Consider the following 18,060-nt stretch of genomic DNA (forward strand, 5'->3'; position numbering starts at 1 on the left):
AAAGAAGAAAGTTGAAAGAATTTCTGTCCCTCACAGCAAGATCCAAAGCACTGCAGTATCAAGGGTATAAAGAAACACATACTCTCTCTGTCATCCATATTTTCTAAAACCAGAAGGCTCTATTTAAAAAGAAAAAAGTTAAGTCAGAGAAATTATGCCATGAAAACAGAGGCCCTTTGCCTTTCCCTTCTCCAGAGTAATATTATATACTCATGGATGAAGAGTTAAGGGAATGAAAATTGGACCCAAAGAAAGCATGAGCATAAACAGAGATGTTCCTGGTGCAAGTTAATTATAACAGTGTCGAATCATCACACTGAAAAAACACAACCCCATTTACCAGCAGAAGTTTTATGGAAAAAACCGCAGCCTTCTAATTAAGTCAGGTTTCTCTATGCCCAAGCTTCATGGTGACCCCACTGGAATTAGTCACTCAAAAGCTCCCAGATTAAACTATAAGCTGTCACCAACCATTCTGACTCTGACAAGACAATTGCTTTTTCTTTTTGCTCCCGATACTGCAAGGCTCTTCCTCACTTTCTAAAGATGCATTATAGAAATCTTACAATTCATATTTCTCCTTAAATCTTTTTGGCTCTATCATCATGACCAAATATGGCGTGTTACTATTCAAATTGTTTTCTGTGTATCCATATGTAACGGATCTTGCAGATGTACTCTTTTGCTCCTTTAACCATAATAAAAACATGTTTAAGCAAATGCATTTCATTTGGAGTGCTTCAAGTGTACCTGGGACAGAGTAATCCTGGTTATACATACAAACTAGGGGACAAGAGGCTGGAGAGCAGCCCCACAGAAAGAGATCTGGGTGTCTGGCATGGTGGCAAGTCGAATATGAGTCAACAGCGTGCCCTGGCAGCCAAAAGGGCCAACCCTGCCCTGGGGTGCATCAAGCACAGCATAACCAGCCAGGCAAGGGAGGGGATTGTCCCACTCTACACTGCACTGCTGTGGACCCCCTCCAGCACTGTGTGCGGTTTGGGGTGCCTCAATATAAAAAGGACATCAAACTATGGAGTGTGTCCAGAGGAGAGCGACCAAGAGGGTGAAAGGCCTCGAGGGCAAGACTTACGAGGAATGGCTGAGGTCACTTGGTTTGCTCAGCTTGGAGAAGAGAAGGCTGAGGGGTGACCTCATCACAGCCTACAACGTCCTCAAGGGGGGCAGCGGACGGGGAGGTGCTGATCTCCTCTCTCTGGTGACCAGCGACAGGACACGAGGAAATGGAATGAAACTGCGTCAGGGGAAGTTCAGGTCAGACATTAGGAAGAGGTTCTTCACTGAAAGGGTGGTCAGTCACTGGAAGAGGCTCCCCAGGCTCCCCAAGTAGTCATGGCACCAAGCCTGTCAGAGTTCAAGGATTGTCTGGACGATGCTAATAATGGTTTAGTTTTAGGTAGTCCTGTGAGGAGCAGGGAGTTGGACTCGATGATCCTTATGGGTTCTTTTCAACTTGAGATATTCTATGATTCTTTTATCGGAGTTAGTTAACTACTTACAGAGAAACGAGGAACAGAAGTCTGTCCTAACTTTGGGCTAAGATACAATATTGAGACCAATTTTCTGTCAGGAAGGGACCAGCATGAGCCATAATCCCTCATGTATGCAACTCAAACTAGCCAGATTTCAGCATAAACCATAATTCATCTAGTTTCTCTGAAACAGGAGTTGATAAGCAATTTGGAAGGCAGCTGGATACGTGCAGAATCTACATCCCACTGAGACACAACACTGCCTTGGAGAGCACATGGGAATAGGAAATGGGAAAGAGTTTTCTAGTTGTCTTTGTGCTGTGTTTATAAAGTTTTATAGGCTCTTATTTTGTTACTAAAGAGAATAATCATGCTAAAAGAAGTAATGTCTAAGGCAAGTTACGGTTTCTCTCTTGAATGAACTATTCTTCCCTTTGTCACTGAAGGAAGAAATGAAGCAGACCTGTGAGGAACTGTCAGAGAGAGGTACCAGAAGAGTCAAAGAGAAGGGGTTTGGGGTGTGAAGTTACTGCAAAAATGCTATGCTCTTTCCTGACTCCAGTATGCACAGCATGGCACCAGTGCTGCGTGGTCTGTGGTGGAATGTTTTTTCAGTTCCACCACACAGTATTTTGCTTGTTCTACTTTTTTGGCTTCCTCTCCCATCCCCCAAGATAACATACTTTGGCAGGACCTAGGGGGCATAACTTTCTGGTAGCAAACATGATCTTGAAAAAGAAGGGAGATAACATGACACCACCTTCACTGGGATATAAACAGTTCAAATATTTTCCTTCACTTTCCTGTATCGTAGTCGATTGCTGGTCAGGAGATAACAAATGGGGAAATTTATTGCAAGAGAGCTAACAATGTGTTTACTATTGTCCTGGAGTTTCTGTTGATCTGGTCATAGAAATAGGGCACCTAAAATCCTCAGGACACTTAATTTTGAGCAGATTTGTTCTAAACCTACACTGTTTCTAGGCTGTTGTAGTTCTTATCAATTAAAACATACTCCTTCACAAACGGAAGATACAAAGTGCATCTGGTCATGTATGTAAACAGGTAGATTCAGTGCTGCCTCCTGATTTCTGCTGACTTCTGCCAGGACAGCAGCGAGCAGTCATATGCTTGTCCTCAGTAGTCACTTCCTTAACCAGCTGTGCAGTCCCTCCATCTCTAATACACAAACGAAGGAAAAAAAAAAAGGAAAAGCATTCTCAGTCTTATGTTTTCAGAGAGTGAAAACTTTGAAACCATTTTGGGACTCGGCAAATCACACACGCACTAAGGAATGGATGCTGGAGTCCTCAAATCTCAGACAGAGAAATATTTGTCTAACAGCTAAAAATTTCAACAGCCTTCCACACCTGAGGCACTGTAGCTTCTGTAACAACAGGCACCTAAAGAGCAGGCCTCTAAAGGACAGGCTTGGATGTACCCCCAAGTTGGGTGACAGATATCAGACCTCCACCACCCAGCATGGAACAAGTCCTCTCCTTTGTGCCAATAGAGGAGGCTACAGCTTCTTCTCTCCAGCCCCAAAGAAGCAAAATAGTCAGCCCTATGTCCCAGAGACTTTGGCTCTCTGCTGTGTCATGAAGTACAGGTTGATTAACCTCTCTTTTACCAATAGTATTTCTTTCAGCAAAAGTATGGAAGAAGGCTCAGACTCACAGTTTTAGAGCCTGTCATAAGAGGCTTTTACTGCTCTACCACCACACCCCATATTTATTAGTAATTTCATATGTGCAAAGAGACACAATTAATTAAAATGATCAGTGAGTTGTGCAGATACAAGGCCACACTTGTTTGCTTGCCTGCAGTCTTACAATGGGAGGGTAATTAATGTAATGAAATTCCACAGAGAAGACAGAATTTGACCCTGGGGCCCTACTGTTTATTCCAGTCCTAATTCTTCAAATGCGTAAGAATGTAAGTAATATTGCTCAGTTGAACAAAGTCAGTTTTTTTGCAAAAATCAGTCTCCAGAAGTTCACAGAGTTAGAGAGTAACTTGGGTTGGAATGGGCAGCTGACAGTCATCTGGTCCTAACTTCAAAGATATCCCAGGTTGCTCAGGGCCCTTCCGAGTCAAATGTTGCATATCTTTAAGGTTGTAGAATCCACAATGTTCTGACCGATTTAACTTCAAACATAAATCCAAATCTCACTAATGTAGAAGTAGTGTAAGCCAGCCAGCCAGCTTAGCTTTCTCTCACCAAATGAGAGTTGCCCACATGTGAGAATGAGCCCTACCAGTTCCTTCATTTTGATTCTCCTGTGGTCAGCCCACAAAGCTCTCACTGTCTTTCCTCACTTTTAACCCTCTCAGGACCAAAATCTATAGAACACCACTATAAATGCTAAGCAGTGCTCACAATTGCATGCTACTCCCAGGAAAAAAAGATTCCAAACTAATTCTGAGCTTTTATTTTTTCAATTCACAGCACTTGCCTATTTTTTCTAAACGTTAGCAATAGCAACCCGCAGCCTAAAATCAATGCAGGCAAAAAATGAACTTCTATTAGTGGCACCTTATAGACAACAGGATCCTGGAGGTGAGCAAATCCTTAGTGGAAGGTTGACTTCTTAGCCACACAGGTAAAATTCCAGTGTTGTAGCTCTGACAAGAGGTCAATATGGAGTGGGAGAATAGTGAGTTGTCAGATGAGTTCCTGTAAGGAATGCAGAGATATGGGAATTAAAGGTGGAAAAAGGGGATGGAGGAGTCATTAAACTTCAGGGGGCTGTGTGTAAGAGCATTTCCTCTTTTCTCTTTCATTCTGCCTCATTTCCCTTGCCCACACATCATTGCTATCCAGTAACTCCCCTTCCCCAAGGCGCTGACTATCACCACCCTCACCATGCCCTCTGTTACCCTCCTTGCCCTCCAGCAATCTCTATCTACTACTTGGGGCAGTGAGGGAAGAGGGCAGGGCTGGGGTCAAGCCTTGTTTCTAAGAGGAGAAATGTCAGGGAGAGGAAGGTTTGAGACAAAGGAAGGAAGTGGGAGGAGAGCATTGCCACTCCTGTGCCTAGAGGGATCCTCTGCTCTGCCGTAAGGCTGCATCAACTACAAAGTCCACGCTGCATCTCAGCTGCATCTGCAGGAGGCGTGGTGAGGGCCCATTCCTCCAGCCACAAACAGGGAGCACGTGCTCTGCCTCTCCTTGCACATACTCTACTAACTTTCCTTAGGCTGACGTTGCCTCTATACCACTGAATTCAAATGGGTCTTGGTCTATGGCTTGGTCTGCCTATGTTCCCAGGCAAGCAATTATCAACCACAGAAGCAAGGGATATTAAGAAAGCCTCAGAAGATAAAGCCAAAGCTCTAGAAAATGAAGGGAGGTAGACCAAGAAGAAAGAAGTCTAAAGCAGCTGAAAGGGACAATCGCATTAGTTTTAAACTACACAAAGAGAGTTCTACTTTTGGCTTTGTAAGACCTAAAAGAGCCACAAATAGCAGTCCAGAAGATAATGGAGCCATGAAGATCTGCATATAGCTGAACCACAACTGGAAAGGGCAGGTCCAAAGAACTTGGAAATGCTTTGGTAAAGAAGAGCAGATGATCACCAGGATATTTTAAAAGAAGGTCCTCAGTGCAATGCCCTGCAAGTTTACAATTTTGCATCTCTCACAAAAGCCTGAGGAACAAAATCAAAACTTTTCCATCTCATTTTGTCTGAGAGCAGAAAGGAAGAGATCACCTTGTCTTACTTGTGTATCATCGTTAATTTCTACTTGGTCATTGTTATGAAAAGCTTGCTAACTTGAACCACATAAAAGGATGTCAGGTCTCAAGAGACTGTGCTCTTTTGTGCAACAGGCTGAGAACCTGAGAGATGGAAAGACAGAAGAATCTTGCAATGGCAAAGGCATTGGTAAGACATGTTCAAATGTTGCTAATGACACTCCAGCTCACTCAAGGTCCTTGCCAGTCTGAGGGGGAAATTCCATTCCAAGTCTCCTTTTGGGGGTTACTTTCTTCCAGGACAAAGGCTTACTGCCTTTGTATGTGCACTTAACCAGTTAAGTGTGAAACTGAAGGGCCAGCAGATGCCAAGCAGATCAGTGAATAGCTAAGATTTCCAGTACACTTCCACAAGTGAGTATCAGGGAAATTCTCCTGATGAAACTTCTGAAAATACAAACTGTCTTGTGAAACCCCTGGTCATTTCACCAGGCAAGAATATTTGCAGTCAAGCTGTATGAAAAAATAGCAAATGTTTAAATGGGTTTCTTAAAAGAGAGCCCTTCCTCTATACCCTGCTCTTGCACATCAGCACAATGTTCCTGTTTAGGATGCACTTTTGTTTAGAAATGTGTTTGGAAGATACATTGACTTGATATTGACATTCTTCATCCCACAACATGGCAGATCTTGCACTATAGCACTGCAGGCTGGGAAACACCCATTAACACAAAGCAGGGATCAGCTTTCTGATTCAGTATTCATGCAGTTGACATACAGTTACACCCATTGAGAGATTTTTTCGGAAAAATGACAAGTTTCGGCTAAAGTGCATACAACCCACACATACGTCATTACTCATAATGCAGTACTGTGTGTCATGATCGAGAAATTCAGGCCACTCTTCATATTTTGATGTTAACTACTATCTGGGATACTTAAAAAATGCTCACTGCCTGAGTCATTCAAAGGAAAACTGCACCCTTGCGTATGTGAAAACAGTTTGCATATTCATTAACAGATAAAATATCTCTTTTCAGATACAGAGATTGGTCCTTTCTCAGAAGTGTTGCGCTTCTTAACAGAGCTGAATTTCTCAGGAAAAACACTACCTTTATTAATTACAGTGTCTAAGCCAAAGCATGTAGACGTAATAGCAAAGAATGATGAATTGTGCCAGTATTGTCAAATTTCACCACACCTTTGCTTTCTGCAGGTGTGGAGCAAACTGCCTCAGTAATATTTATACAGGAACCTTACCACACCCTCTGGCAACTCATAAGGTTTTAAATGTTGTTAAGAGTATGTCAGCAAGGATTGCTTGGCAAGGGAAGGCTTGCAAACCTACTCGTAGGAGGTACATAACAGATAGCTATCTACTGTTTCAAAATAAAGACACGTGTATTCTCAACCAATGGTTTATAGGGAAAAAAGATACCCAAAGAACTAATGCCTCTTAAACTTAAAAACTATTTGAGATTTCAGGATGATACAGACTTATCCTACATAAAAATCTGTTATAGCACAAACCAAAATCTGTTATAAGCAGTCTAGGCGATCCATACAAATTATTTTTATTTTTTTTACATTATGACAGAAGCATCACTGAGAAGACAGTCCTTCTTAGCACAGAAGAGTTCATGTATCTAGTCACTCAGCACCCTTACTATTTTTCTCAGATTCTATGCCCCTGTCCTCTTTACAGTTTTTAACTTTAAATCACACAGAGATTTAAAAAAAATTACATCAGACCTCCAAAGGAATTTAAAAATTCTCAGATTTCAAAATCAAAGCCCCTCTCCTCCCCATGATTCTTGTATCTCCCTAAGTCCTTTTAAAGGTTTGGGGACATTTAAAATCCTTTCATGTCTAAAATCTACTGGCCTGCTCTGGCTGAGCCAAAAACTTGAATAGAGTGCTCTGCTGCCTGAACCAGAAATTCTTTCCTCCCAAGTAAACAAACAGTGCTTGTACTAGTGAAAAAATATTTGAAGATGTCAGGGAAACTGAACAGCTTTCTTTCGAACATCACTTTTTCTTTTGATCTACCTGAAATATAGACCATGTTAGTTCTGAATTAAATCAGATTTCCAAGAGCTACACAGAATTGATAGCTAAAATAAGCTACCAATGAACATGAAAACCATCCATGGAAAGTTGTATCCTAAAATACTGTGTGAAAGCAGAAGCTACCATTTCTCTGTGACAGAAAGTCTTTCTCTAAACACTCTCAAGAGCCATTATAGAGCACTTTATAAATTTCCGTTTAGACATCAAGCATTTCACCTACTCCTGAACCCAGGTGCTGATGAACAGAGCAACACACTGTGTCGGAAAGTCACAACGACTTGTGCTAAGTGACGCTGAAACTGGAGGAAAACAAAATGCATTTATATAGCTGAGATCTGGCCAGCGCACTGATGTCCTGCCAATATTTGTCCTGACCAAATGGAAACATGAATGACTACAGTGAAAGAGCCCACAGGTTTACTTCCCACAGGAAGGATACTATTAATACAAATATAAGTCTTCTAGTGTGCTTCTGTGTTGACTTAGTATAGAGTGGGAGTGAGGGTACCACTGCTACTGAGTCAGCAGCAGCACCACCCATTGAGCCATGTCCTCTGGTGGTGCTCATTTAAAAGGATATTGGAAAATGTTATCAATCCATCATGCTGATTTAGCATATGTTGCCCTTTGAAAGAAGTATAATTTTAGTTACTTGGTATGCCTTTTTTTTTTTTTTTTGCTAACGACCAGCCATGCCATTCAAGAGGTGTTTTTAAAAGGTAGCTTTAAAACCTTGTACAAAGGCACAAGCCTCTCATTCAGTCTAACCCAGCATTTCTGTGTAAACAGAACACCTCAGCCACTTCTTGTAAAGCAGCACGCAGTATTACAAGTTAGCAAATTAAATTCACCCCTGCATTAAAACCAGAAAATCCACAGTAATTGCTCTAAGGGATGAAGTCTATCCCGTGTATCTATCATTCATTCAACAACATGGCTAAATTTGCAAAGATTACTCAAATCATTTAGGCTTTGGAAACCACCTAAGGCCAATGTAAACAGATTACAACTTTCCCAGGCGCAATGGAAGCAATTAATTCTGAAGTGAATACCTCTCCTACACTATGCGCTCTCTGGAAAATGTAGCAGATGCATCTAATTACAACTCACACTGAAACATGCTGGTTTTGTGTAGCTACAATTTCAAAAGACCCAAGGGGCAGGAAAACACCATCTGACTGAAGTCAAGAGGTGCCTCACAAGTAAGAGAGCAACTTTAACAAAGCTTTCGCTTCCCAAATTATATTGATGCAGAAGGTTCACCATTGGCAAGGGACCCTTTACAACTGCACACTCCTATGCCCTACAGCAAATTTTGTAGGTACTCCCATGGCACATTCCTCATTACAGGATCCTCTGTGCCAGGCACTGACCTACAACATAAGTCCATGTTAAATGTATGTTTATAGACAGCAGGTCAGAAGCAAGCTCTCAGGAGGCCGTTTATGCTGAGGAGATAGATCTTGGGAGTGAGCCTTGCTCAGTGTCAAGGAGGCAGTCCTGGAGAAACAAGCTCCTATCCAGGTTTTAAAGGTGGTATTATCAACAGTTGTCGTGGTTTAACCCCAGCCAGTAACTAAGCACCACGCAGCCACTCACTCACTCCTCCCCAGTGTGATGGGGGAAGAGAATTGGGGGAAAAAAAAGTAAAACTCGTGGGTTGAGATAAAAACAGTTTAATAGAACAGAAAGGAAGAAACTAATAATGATAATAATACCAATAATAAAATGACAATAATAATGATAATAATAATAAAAGGATTGGAATATACAAGTGATGCACAATGCAATTGCTCACCACCTGCTGACTGATGCCCAGTTAGTTCCCGAGCAGCGATCCCCCCCAGGCCAACTCCCCCCAGTTTATATACTGGACATGACAACCCACAGTCTGGAATACCCCTTTGGCCAGTTTCGGTCAGCTGTCCTGGCTGTGTCGCCTCCCAACTTCTTGTGCCCCTCCAGCTTTCTTTCTGGCTGGGCATCAGAAGCTGAAAAATCCATGACTTTAAACTAAGCACTACTTAGCAACAACTGAAAACATCAGTGTGTTATCAACATGCTTCTCATACTGAATTCAAGACATAGCACTATACCAGCTACTAGAAAGACAATTAACTCTATCCCAGCCAAAACCAGGACACAGTGCAGAGAGGTAAAGAATTAAATAAAGGGCAAGGGTAGGATTACACAGGGTGTTTCAATCAGGGGTCAGAGTGGGGATGGACAGCTACAAAAGGACAAAAGGGAGGCACAGCATGACTGCAAGGAAAATCGGGGAAGGAGGTATTTGAGTGGCCAAGGCAAGAAGAAAAAGAGGATTTGACAGGATATCCATTTCTGGAGTGGAAAATAAGTAATAGATCTCTGAGGTGCTACATTGATCAAACAGCAGCCTTCAGATTAGGGTGGGGAAACAGAAGCAGAAGAAAAATGAAGTCTAATCTATGACCCACACCGGGTTCTAGTGATGTTGCCACTGATAATAACAGCAAGGGTCTGGTGTCTGTTCCTCAATCTTAACTATCTCACAGTGACAACATTTCCCTGGTTGTACAGTCTTAGAATCATTTTTCTAAAACAGAAATCCACCAGGAGTGACAAATACTTTCTCAGTAGGAAGTGGACAATAGAAAAACTCATACATAAGAAGTCACTGTCTTTTCTCTGCCTCTCTGTTTCTCAGAAATAATTGCTATTAGACGAATCATAAAAGAAGTAGGTCAGCAACTGCCTTTTTTTTAAACCCTCCAAACCGCAAAAGAAAGATTGTTTAAAGCAGTGCAAGTTCAAGTTGTTACTAGCTTGTTGCCACAAGTGTTTATAGAAATACTTCTGCAATCACTTTTTTAAGGTTCTTGTATGGTATTATTCTCACCATCACTTCACATCCTACTCTGAGATGATTCAGTTCTTCCACAGGGATGTGGCCTTCAGTGCATAATTAACTGCACAGTCATGAGTCATAAGAACCTTTGCAGAACTAGCCAGACACGCTATAAATTCACCCTACCCTTTATGTCAACTGCAGAAACCTTGGAGACACCCAGAGCAGCAGTGCTCCTCCCTGCACAAAACAAGGTACTGTAATGATTTCTAAAGATTATTTATTTAATCTACTCTTGGATGATATTGCTTTGTTGACAAACGCATAGAAAAAAGGAAGCAAGGATCTGAATGGGAGACAACAAATGCTTGGGAAAGTAATTTACTAAGATGGCACAGGCATGGTCTAGAAGGTGGAAGTCTTAAAAATATACAGGAAGAGCAATTTATTGTACAGAGTTCTGTAATTTCTAGGGCTCATGGGTAGCATATATATCATAGCAGAGTAAGAACCACTGTGTTTGCTTAAGTCAGCTAATTTGTTCTTGTGCTCTTTAGTTCTTATGAACATCAGGTCAGCTCCTGGTTTGCAAGCTACTAAGGACAAAAAACTGTCTTTATTCTAAGGCCATCCTATACCAACCAGAATAGCTCTTAGTCCCTGCCTAGACCTTTCAGCTAAACCTGCAAGGCAAATGACAAATAGCAGCACTTGTGGTCTACTGAATATGGACACCTTGTCCTGCAGGAGAACTGAGAAGCTAGGATCTGGGCTAGTGCTGTAAGACAAAGTTTCAGAACATTTTTTAAAGTCAAAAAGGAAATACAGGATGCTTAGCATGCAGTAGTTGGGGCAGTGCTTGCCCAAGCACTGAAGGAGTATTTTGCCCTGTCCTAAAGGAATAGTTTGACTGTTACTGTTACCAGAGTATTTGTTCACTACAGTTATGAACATCGAAAGGCTCTTGCACAAATTGAAGTATAAAAGTTGTCATAAGAGGCAGTCTCTCAGTATCCTCTAGCCCAGGCACTGGTGCGTAACATTATCCACTGTCATTCCAAGATGCTGTAAAGGACAGTGAAATAAATGTCCTGGTGAACTAATACAAAGAAAGGTTTGCCTAACCTAAATGATAGCTAGTGTCATCAGTGAAACAGGACACACTAAACCTTTTATGATTTTATAATAGTTAATCCTCCTTGTTCTTCATATAGATAAATACTTTTAGAAAGCCTTTAAATCACAAAAGAAACTTCAAAACTGAAGACAAACTTGCAGATACAGAGCAGTCATAATTAGTAGTTCACTAATAGCATCTTTTCTCCCTTTCTGTGCAGGTTCAGAACAATGGAAGCTTTGAGTAAAGCAAACACAAGCTTTGCTCTTGACTTTTTCAAACATGAGTGTCAGGAAGATGGTGACAAGAATATTTTGTTCTCCCCTTTGAGTATTTCATCTGCCCTGGCTACTGTTTATTTGGGAGCAAGAGGCAACACTGCAGATCAGATGGAAAAGGTGAGTCCGGGCTTCAGAAGGTAGCTATCTGAAAGGGCTGATCTCTTGGAATAACATCCTCTATGCAAGAGATTTACTGTGATGGAGCAGAGGAAAGCCATAAGTAGGAAAATGACTCTCATCAAAACTCTACACACAGATATGGCAGTTCCTGTTTCACTCTGATGGGCACTGCAGTGAATAGACCAGTTCTCCACTTATGCAGGTCAGAGAAATAGTCTACCCTAACCTCTGGAAACAGGCCCCCAACAAACGAGAGAAGTGGCACTGGTGACATTGTCTCCTTTTAAATCTCAGCAGCAGAAATAGGGGATCTTTATCACAACGCTCAGTAAGTTGAGCACTCACCAGGGAGTGGGAGACCTGGATTCTCCTTCTACTCTGCCACAGACAATTCCCATCTCACGTCTCATCTCTTTGGAAACGACCCCCCACAAAAAGACTCTCCCCTATAGTTATTATAAGCTTTGCACTTTGCTAAACATAAATCCACATCCACAAGATCAGAGAAGAAACATGGTGAGACTACAACCCTCTCTTTGGGGTATGTATTTTACAGGCAGAATCACTTACTGAAATCCCTAAGTTGTATTTGTGCAAAGTTCATAGCTTCAGCAGGTGGCAGTGAGAACAGCCCCAATGCACAGCTACCTAGCTCTTGTCGCAGGAGGTCAGGCTTTTGAGTCTGCATCTGCTAAGGCAGAAGTCGTCCCACCTCCTAAGTCAGTGACCTAATTCCTCATTTGCAGGACAAAAGAGGGCCAGTAGGCTAACAAAGAAAGGAGTTATCTTCTGTTAGGAAGAAGGAAAAACAAAAAAAGGCATAGCTCTTCTGAAAAAAGTTCCAAGGTTGGACGCACTCCTCTGTAGCCTGGGTAAGGTGCACATGCCCAGAGCAAGTGATTTAAGGCATGGAACTGCCCGCACCATTTTCATGCTTTCTGACACAGAGCAGTGCTCTGTTTAGACTTCTGCTTTGGTAGCCTCCACCTGGAGATAATTGGCTCTTCCTAGGTATTAACTGGCCAGCCCAGGGCATAAGTCAAAGAAGGAAGATTCCTCTAGAAAGGCCAGGTATGTGAGAGTTTTGCCCTGCGGCCCTCAGCTTAGTGTGCGCAAGCTGTTTTGTACAGATGGGCCTCAAGACCTAACCAAAGATTTCATATTCAGTCAGGAATAGACACACAAATTCTGAGTTTGACTCTCTTCATCACCAGTCCCATGACATCGCTGAAAGATTTTACTGAAACAGCAAATTTTCTATCATTGCATTTATCATCGTTTTTTCCACTATAGGTACTTCACTTTAATAAAGCTGACGGAGCCAGAAACGTCACCACGACCATAAAAATGCAAGTCTACTCCAGAACGGAAGAGCATCTATCAAATCGATGTGCTTGGTTCCAGAAGGTATCTCACCAAGTCTAGGGATCAAGCTATGGGCAGGGTCACATCTTCTCTTGCTTGTATTTTCCTTCCACATTTGCATTTGTTTATGTTTGCTTTCCTCAGAGGTAGTGTACACAATTAATTGGTACAGCATCCTGTGATACCTTCACCTAATGCAACACTTATTACATGCTTCCCCTTTTTAGGCAGAATTGCGAAAACTAACCTCAAATTTGCAAAATTTAAAATTTAATGTTACCATGCACTCTCAATAGATCTCTTGGTCTTTTTCCTTTAGCTTTGAGAAGAGATTTCTTTCTCAACTTATTACTGTTCAATAGCTACCTATTTGGCGAAAACATGTTCTTTGAACAGGCATGGTTCCTACCTCAGAGAGCTAATCACAAGAACAGAGCTGCCCTTCCACACATTTGATTGCAGCATCAAGAAAACAAAACCCAGAACATTAACTTTTCCAGGCTACCTATGCTTGACATTTTTCAGAAATTAGTCTCCATTTCAGTTGAATAGGTAACAAAACCAACTGACATGTTGGAATTTCCCAAGGTAGACCAGCTGGTTGCAATAGGTCTTAGAGAAATGGGAATCATTATATTCCTGAGATATTTCTTTGACATACTGGCAGGCATCCTGTACCAAAGTATAGGTAATTTAACATAGCAGAAAAGTACGGAAAAGCAAATGTAATCCCTCTGAGTCAGTAAAGACTGTTTTTCCTCATTGACTATTCAATCATGGTGGTGTCAAGCTCTTCTCCCTGCTCATTCCTGTCATGCTTATTCTTTGTGGGAGTGAGCCATTTCCCTGCAGTCAGCCCACAAAGCCGCAGCGGCCATGAGTTCTGATGAATGGGAACTTGGATCTACATCCCACAGCCAAATCCCATGGTGGGAAGATTTATTTTAGGGGCTATGTCAACAACCCATTTGCACTGCATGAACAGGAGAGGGATTGTTCCTCATGAGTAATGCTTGTCCAAACTGTGGGAATTACAGAGCACGGTGGGTAGGGCAAAGGGACCGTTCTAATGGTTCAGAAATATAAGTGTCTGTTCATGCCTCTGATGTAATGACAAGATGAATACAGCACAGGTCCAGATTTTTAGTTTACTAATTCACAGCTTAACTTTCTTGAGCTCATTTGAGAGTTTGAGCCCACATTCATTTAATCCTGTTACCTCAATATAAAGAATTTACTGCAATTACTGGAACACACAAAAACACAAATAAATCACAAAATATTAACATCAAAAGCAGATTAAGAAATTTAGGGACAAACTTTCCACGTAACACACCTGACTTTCATAAATTAAAGGAGTCACACAGCCAAATCTTCATGTATTGTTTAACAATTACAGTCCCTCTCATTCGGCGGATATACTTAGTTTCACAACCTGCACTTACAAACCCTTAAATGTTTTACATAGTTCAGGCTCTTAACGCTTGCATTCTGAGACACAGTGTCTACACCACATCTGCAACTTCTAATACTTTCAACTGATTCTTTTAATAACTGTCCAGTTTAGAACACCTCTTGTGTTGCAATACAGGTAGCGATCACCTGAATAGAAATACTTTACTTGGAGCTGCATGAAGGAAAAAATTAGAAATTTTGAACTATTTTACACAGCAGATGAATAATGGTTTTTTTTTCCTTTTCTCCAAGACAGAAATTGGCAAATCGGATAATATCCATAGTGGGTTTAAAGCACTCAACTTTGAAATCAACCAACCCACTAAAAATTACCTGCTTAAAAGTGTCAACCAGTTATATGGAGAAAAATCATTGCCTTTCAGTAAGGTAGGTAGACAACTTATTCAGATTATGCAGTGCCATTTAACCTTTATGATCTATCTATGACAACATACCATAAACCATATAATTTAAAATATTTTCATTACATCTGCAAATCATGTTGTTATCCTTCACATAAATGTTTTCTATGAGACTTTTCCTGAGACTTTGGACACTAAAATTTTAGTTTTATGGGATGTGTATGCAATTTCAGAGTGATTTGCAGATGTAGTTAGGTGAGAACATTTAAATTGAGTATTTCCACTAAACCCCCACTTTGTTCCTTTGACAAAATGCTGTGCTTGTAGTCTATGTAATTTTTATCATGTTTTCTCCCTATTTGGCTGTAGTTATTTATTACCATTCATATTGGCAGCAGGCAGCAAACATAAGACAGGTGTCTCTCTTGCACTGCAGGAATACTTACAATTAGCCAAGAAATATTATAATGCAGAGCCACAATCAGTTGACTTTGTGGGAGCAGCAGATGAAATCAGAAAAGAGATCAATTCCAAGGTTGAACACCAGACTGAAGGTAAGCTCTAGCCTCCCCTCTCCCAATTCAAAAAGAAGCCATTTCGGCATTGAACAAAGTCTCTGTACCCAGGGGCCCAAGGCAGGTAAACAATTCACCTCAGAAAGATAAATCAGATCAGTTTTCCTAAAGTAGTCATCTACTGACAAGCCCTTATTAAAATTAGTGTCCTCCATCTGAACACAGGAGGAATGTGGGTTACTTTTTGTAAATCAAGATTACCCCAGTAACCACCTATTTGTGAATAATCTCAAACTAGACGCATGCTGTATCAGCATTTACAATTTCCCTGGCTTATATCCACAGAAGCAGTGCCAACACTTACACCAAAACAGTAAAACTGCACAAATGTGTAAATGTTCTTCTGCTTTCTCTAGGTAAAATCCAAAATCTGCTGCCTCCTGGATCTGTAGATTCATTCACCAGGCTAGTCCTGATAAATGCGCTCTACTTCAAAGGAAAGTGGGCAACAAAGTTCGAAGCTGAAGCTACCAGGCAAAGGCCTTTCAGAATAAACACGGTATGGGAGTATACTGCCTTATATCTTACACTGCAGGTGGGAAAAACTGAAAAAGATGGGGGAGAGAAATTCCTGTCAGTCTTTAAATCCATGCGGCATGAAAATTATCTGATTTAAAGCATACAGTATATTTTCTTCACCACATCTTCAGCACAAAGACTGCACACACGTACTAGTACCTGAGCCATGAGTCAAATTGTCAGAAGCTGACTTGAAACAAGCTTCCATTCTCTGAAGGCAGAGAAAACAAAAGGGTGAACAAAACTGTATGGGTTAGTTCTTTACATTTTCATTGTTAACCATATGAGAAATCAGAGTGGAATACAGCTTCCTATAATGGGGGTCATCTGAGACACCTTGGACAGCCTGCCGAGCCTCCAAGTGCCTCTCCAGAAGACCAGGGGTCCTCTGCAGATCCTGTGTCATACCACTTCAAGCCATAAGGATGTCTCAGACACATGGGGCGGCTTGTTCAGTAAATACAATAAACTTCCACTGTGCTACTTTAAGTCATTCCTCTACTGTTCAGAGTACAAATGGCGAACATTTAATTTGATTTGTTACAGCATACAACTAAACCAGTGCCCATGATGTACCTGAGTGATAAATTTAACTGGACCTACGTAGAATCAGTCCAGACTGATGTTCTTGAGCTTCCATATGTCAATAATGATCTCAGCATGTTTATCCTGCTACCAAGTGACATCACTGGCCTACAAAAGGTAAAGCAACTGAGAACACAAATCATCTGAAAAAACAAGAGTGTCATTATTTACTTACTTTATGCATGTGCCAGGTAAAAGACCAGGCAGCAGTCATATTTCTAGGAAGGAGGGTACTGGTCAGACTCAGGGAAAAGCAAATCCCCAACTTGGTCTAGCACTGTGAACTTGAAGCTTTTGGAGCTCGGAATAGATTTCTTACTTTTGGCAGCTGACACTTCTGTGGTTCCTAATGTTAATTAGTCCTGGAAACAGGTAACCCAAACCCTACCAGACTGGCTCTTCTTCCAGCTGAACAAAAATGAGGACAGATAGCCTGCCCTGTTGAGATCCACTGTCTGTACCAATTCAGACAGATAAGATTTCATTCCAAAAAAACCCAAACCACAAATTGGGCAGCCTCCATTACTTTCCAGGATGTGCAGAGCTAATACATATGGATACTGCCACCTTGTGTAAAAAGACCGATCCTGCCTTTGGATAATAAACTTTTATTAAATTCTCATTTACGTTAGTGGGTGTTCTGTAGAAAAAAAGCTCTTTTCAATAAATTCTAAAATGTAGGGAGGACAGAAATACGAACAGCGAATCAACCAGACTATTGTTACTTGACACTGATGTTTTTGTTCTACAACTATTTAACCCAGCTATATTCCCTGACAATTACTGAGAACTGTTCAAATACTGCATTGACCTGCCATAGAGAACACACTCCTTTAGTCAAAAAGATCTCCAAATTGATCTTTCACTACTGTTTTTCTTGTATTCTTACAACAGCTTGAAAAGTTCTTCATTTAAGAAAAGAGAATAGCCGTTAGGGCACTGGTTTTTGAATGCTCTGTAATTTTCTGATTCTCTTTTTACTACCTGCAGCTAGAAAGAGAATTGACTTTTGAAAACCTGTCTGCATGGACCAGCCCAGAACTAATGGAGAAAATGAAAATGGAGGTTTATCTGCCCAGGTTCACGTTAGAAGAGAAATATGACCTCAGATCTACTTTGAGCATGATGGGTATACAAGATGCCTTCACTGAAGGTCAAGCTGATTTCACAGGAATGTCAGAGAATGGTGATCTGGTTTTGTCACAAGTTTTTCACAAATGTTATCTGGAAGTCAATGAAGAAGGCACAGAGGCAGCAGCTGCCAGTTCAGCAGCACTGACATCACGAAGTCTTGGTGCTACTGTTATTTTTGTGGCAGATCACCCTTTCCTCTTCTTTATCAGGCACAACAAGACCAAGAGTATCCTCTTCTTGGGAAGGTTCTCTTCCCCCTAGAAACTCAACCATTGCTAAACAGGCTCTTGCAACAACAATAATGAACAAAATACGCACCACGAAGAGCATCTCAATAGTCTGTGCACTTCTTAATTTTCCTCTACTGTTGATAAATCTCTCAATGGTAGAAGAGAGGACATATTAAAAATAACCTCAAATTCACACCTCTGGGTCATTTTCCTGGTCAAAGAACCCCAAA

At 41.2% G+C, this 18,060-nt stretch overlaps 1 protein-coding gene across 1 annotated transcript; it reads left to right on the plus strand.

Annotated features, from left to right (window-relative positions):
• The first annotated feature begins 10,285 nt into the window (after positions 1–10,285).
• LOC126048598 (serpin B10-like) lies at positions 10,286–18,060 on the plus strand. The gene is made up of 8 exons (XM_049823808.1): positions 10,286–10,341; positions 11,425–11,602; positions 12,899–13,012; positions 14,678–14,812; positions 15,224–15,341; positions 15,719–15,861; positions 16,428–16,583; positions 17,457–18,060. The coding sequence occupies exons 2-8, from the start codon at positions 11,435–11,437 to the stop codon at positions 17,859–17,861; spliced, it is 1,239 nt and encodes a 412-aa protein (XP_049679765.1). The 5' UTR covers positions 10,286–10,341; positions 11,425–11,434; the 3' UTR covers positions 17,862–18,060.

Source organism: Accipiter gentilis, chromosome 20 (assembly GCF_929443795.1).
Source record: "Accipiter gentilis chromosome 20, bAccGen1.1, whole genome shotgun sequence".
Classification (NCBI taxonomy): Eukaryota; Metazoa; Chordata; class Aves; order Accipitriformes; family Accipitridae; genus Astur; species Astur gentilis.

Bases quoted from the DNA above. Each gene is read 5' to 3' on its own strand.
- LOC126048598 (XM_049823808.1), top strand. From the start codon at position 11,435: ATGGAAGCTTTGAGTAAAGCAAACACAAGCTTTGCTCTTGACTTTTTC. The intron at 13,013-14,677 runs GTATCTCACCAA...CTTTTCTCCAAG, and splicing joins GATGTGCTTGGTTCCAGAAG to ACAGAAATTGGCAAATCGGA. The intron at 16,584-17,456 runs GTAAAGCAACTG...TACTACCTGCAG, and splicing joins ACATCACTGGCCTACAAAAG to CTAGAAAGAGAATTGACTTT.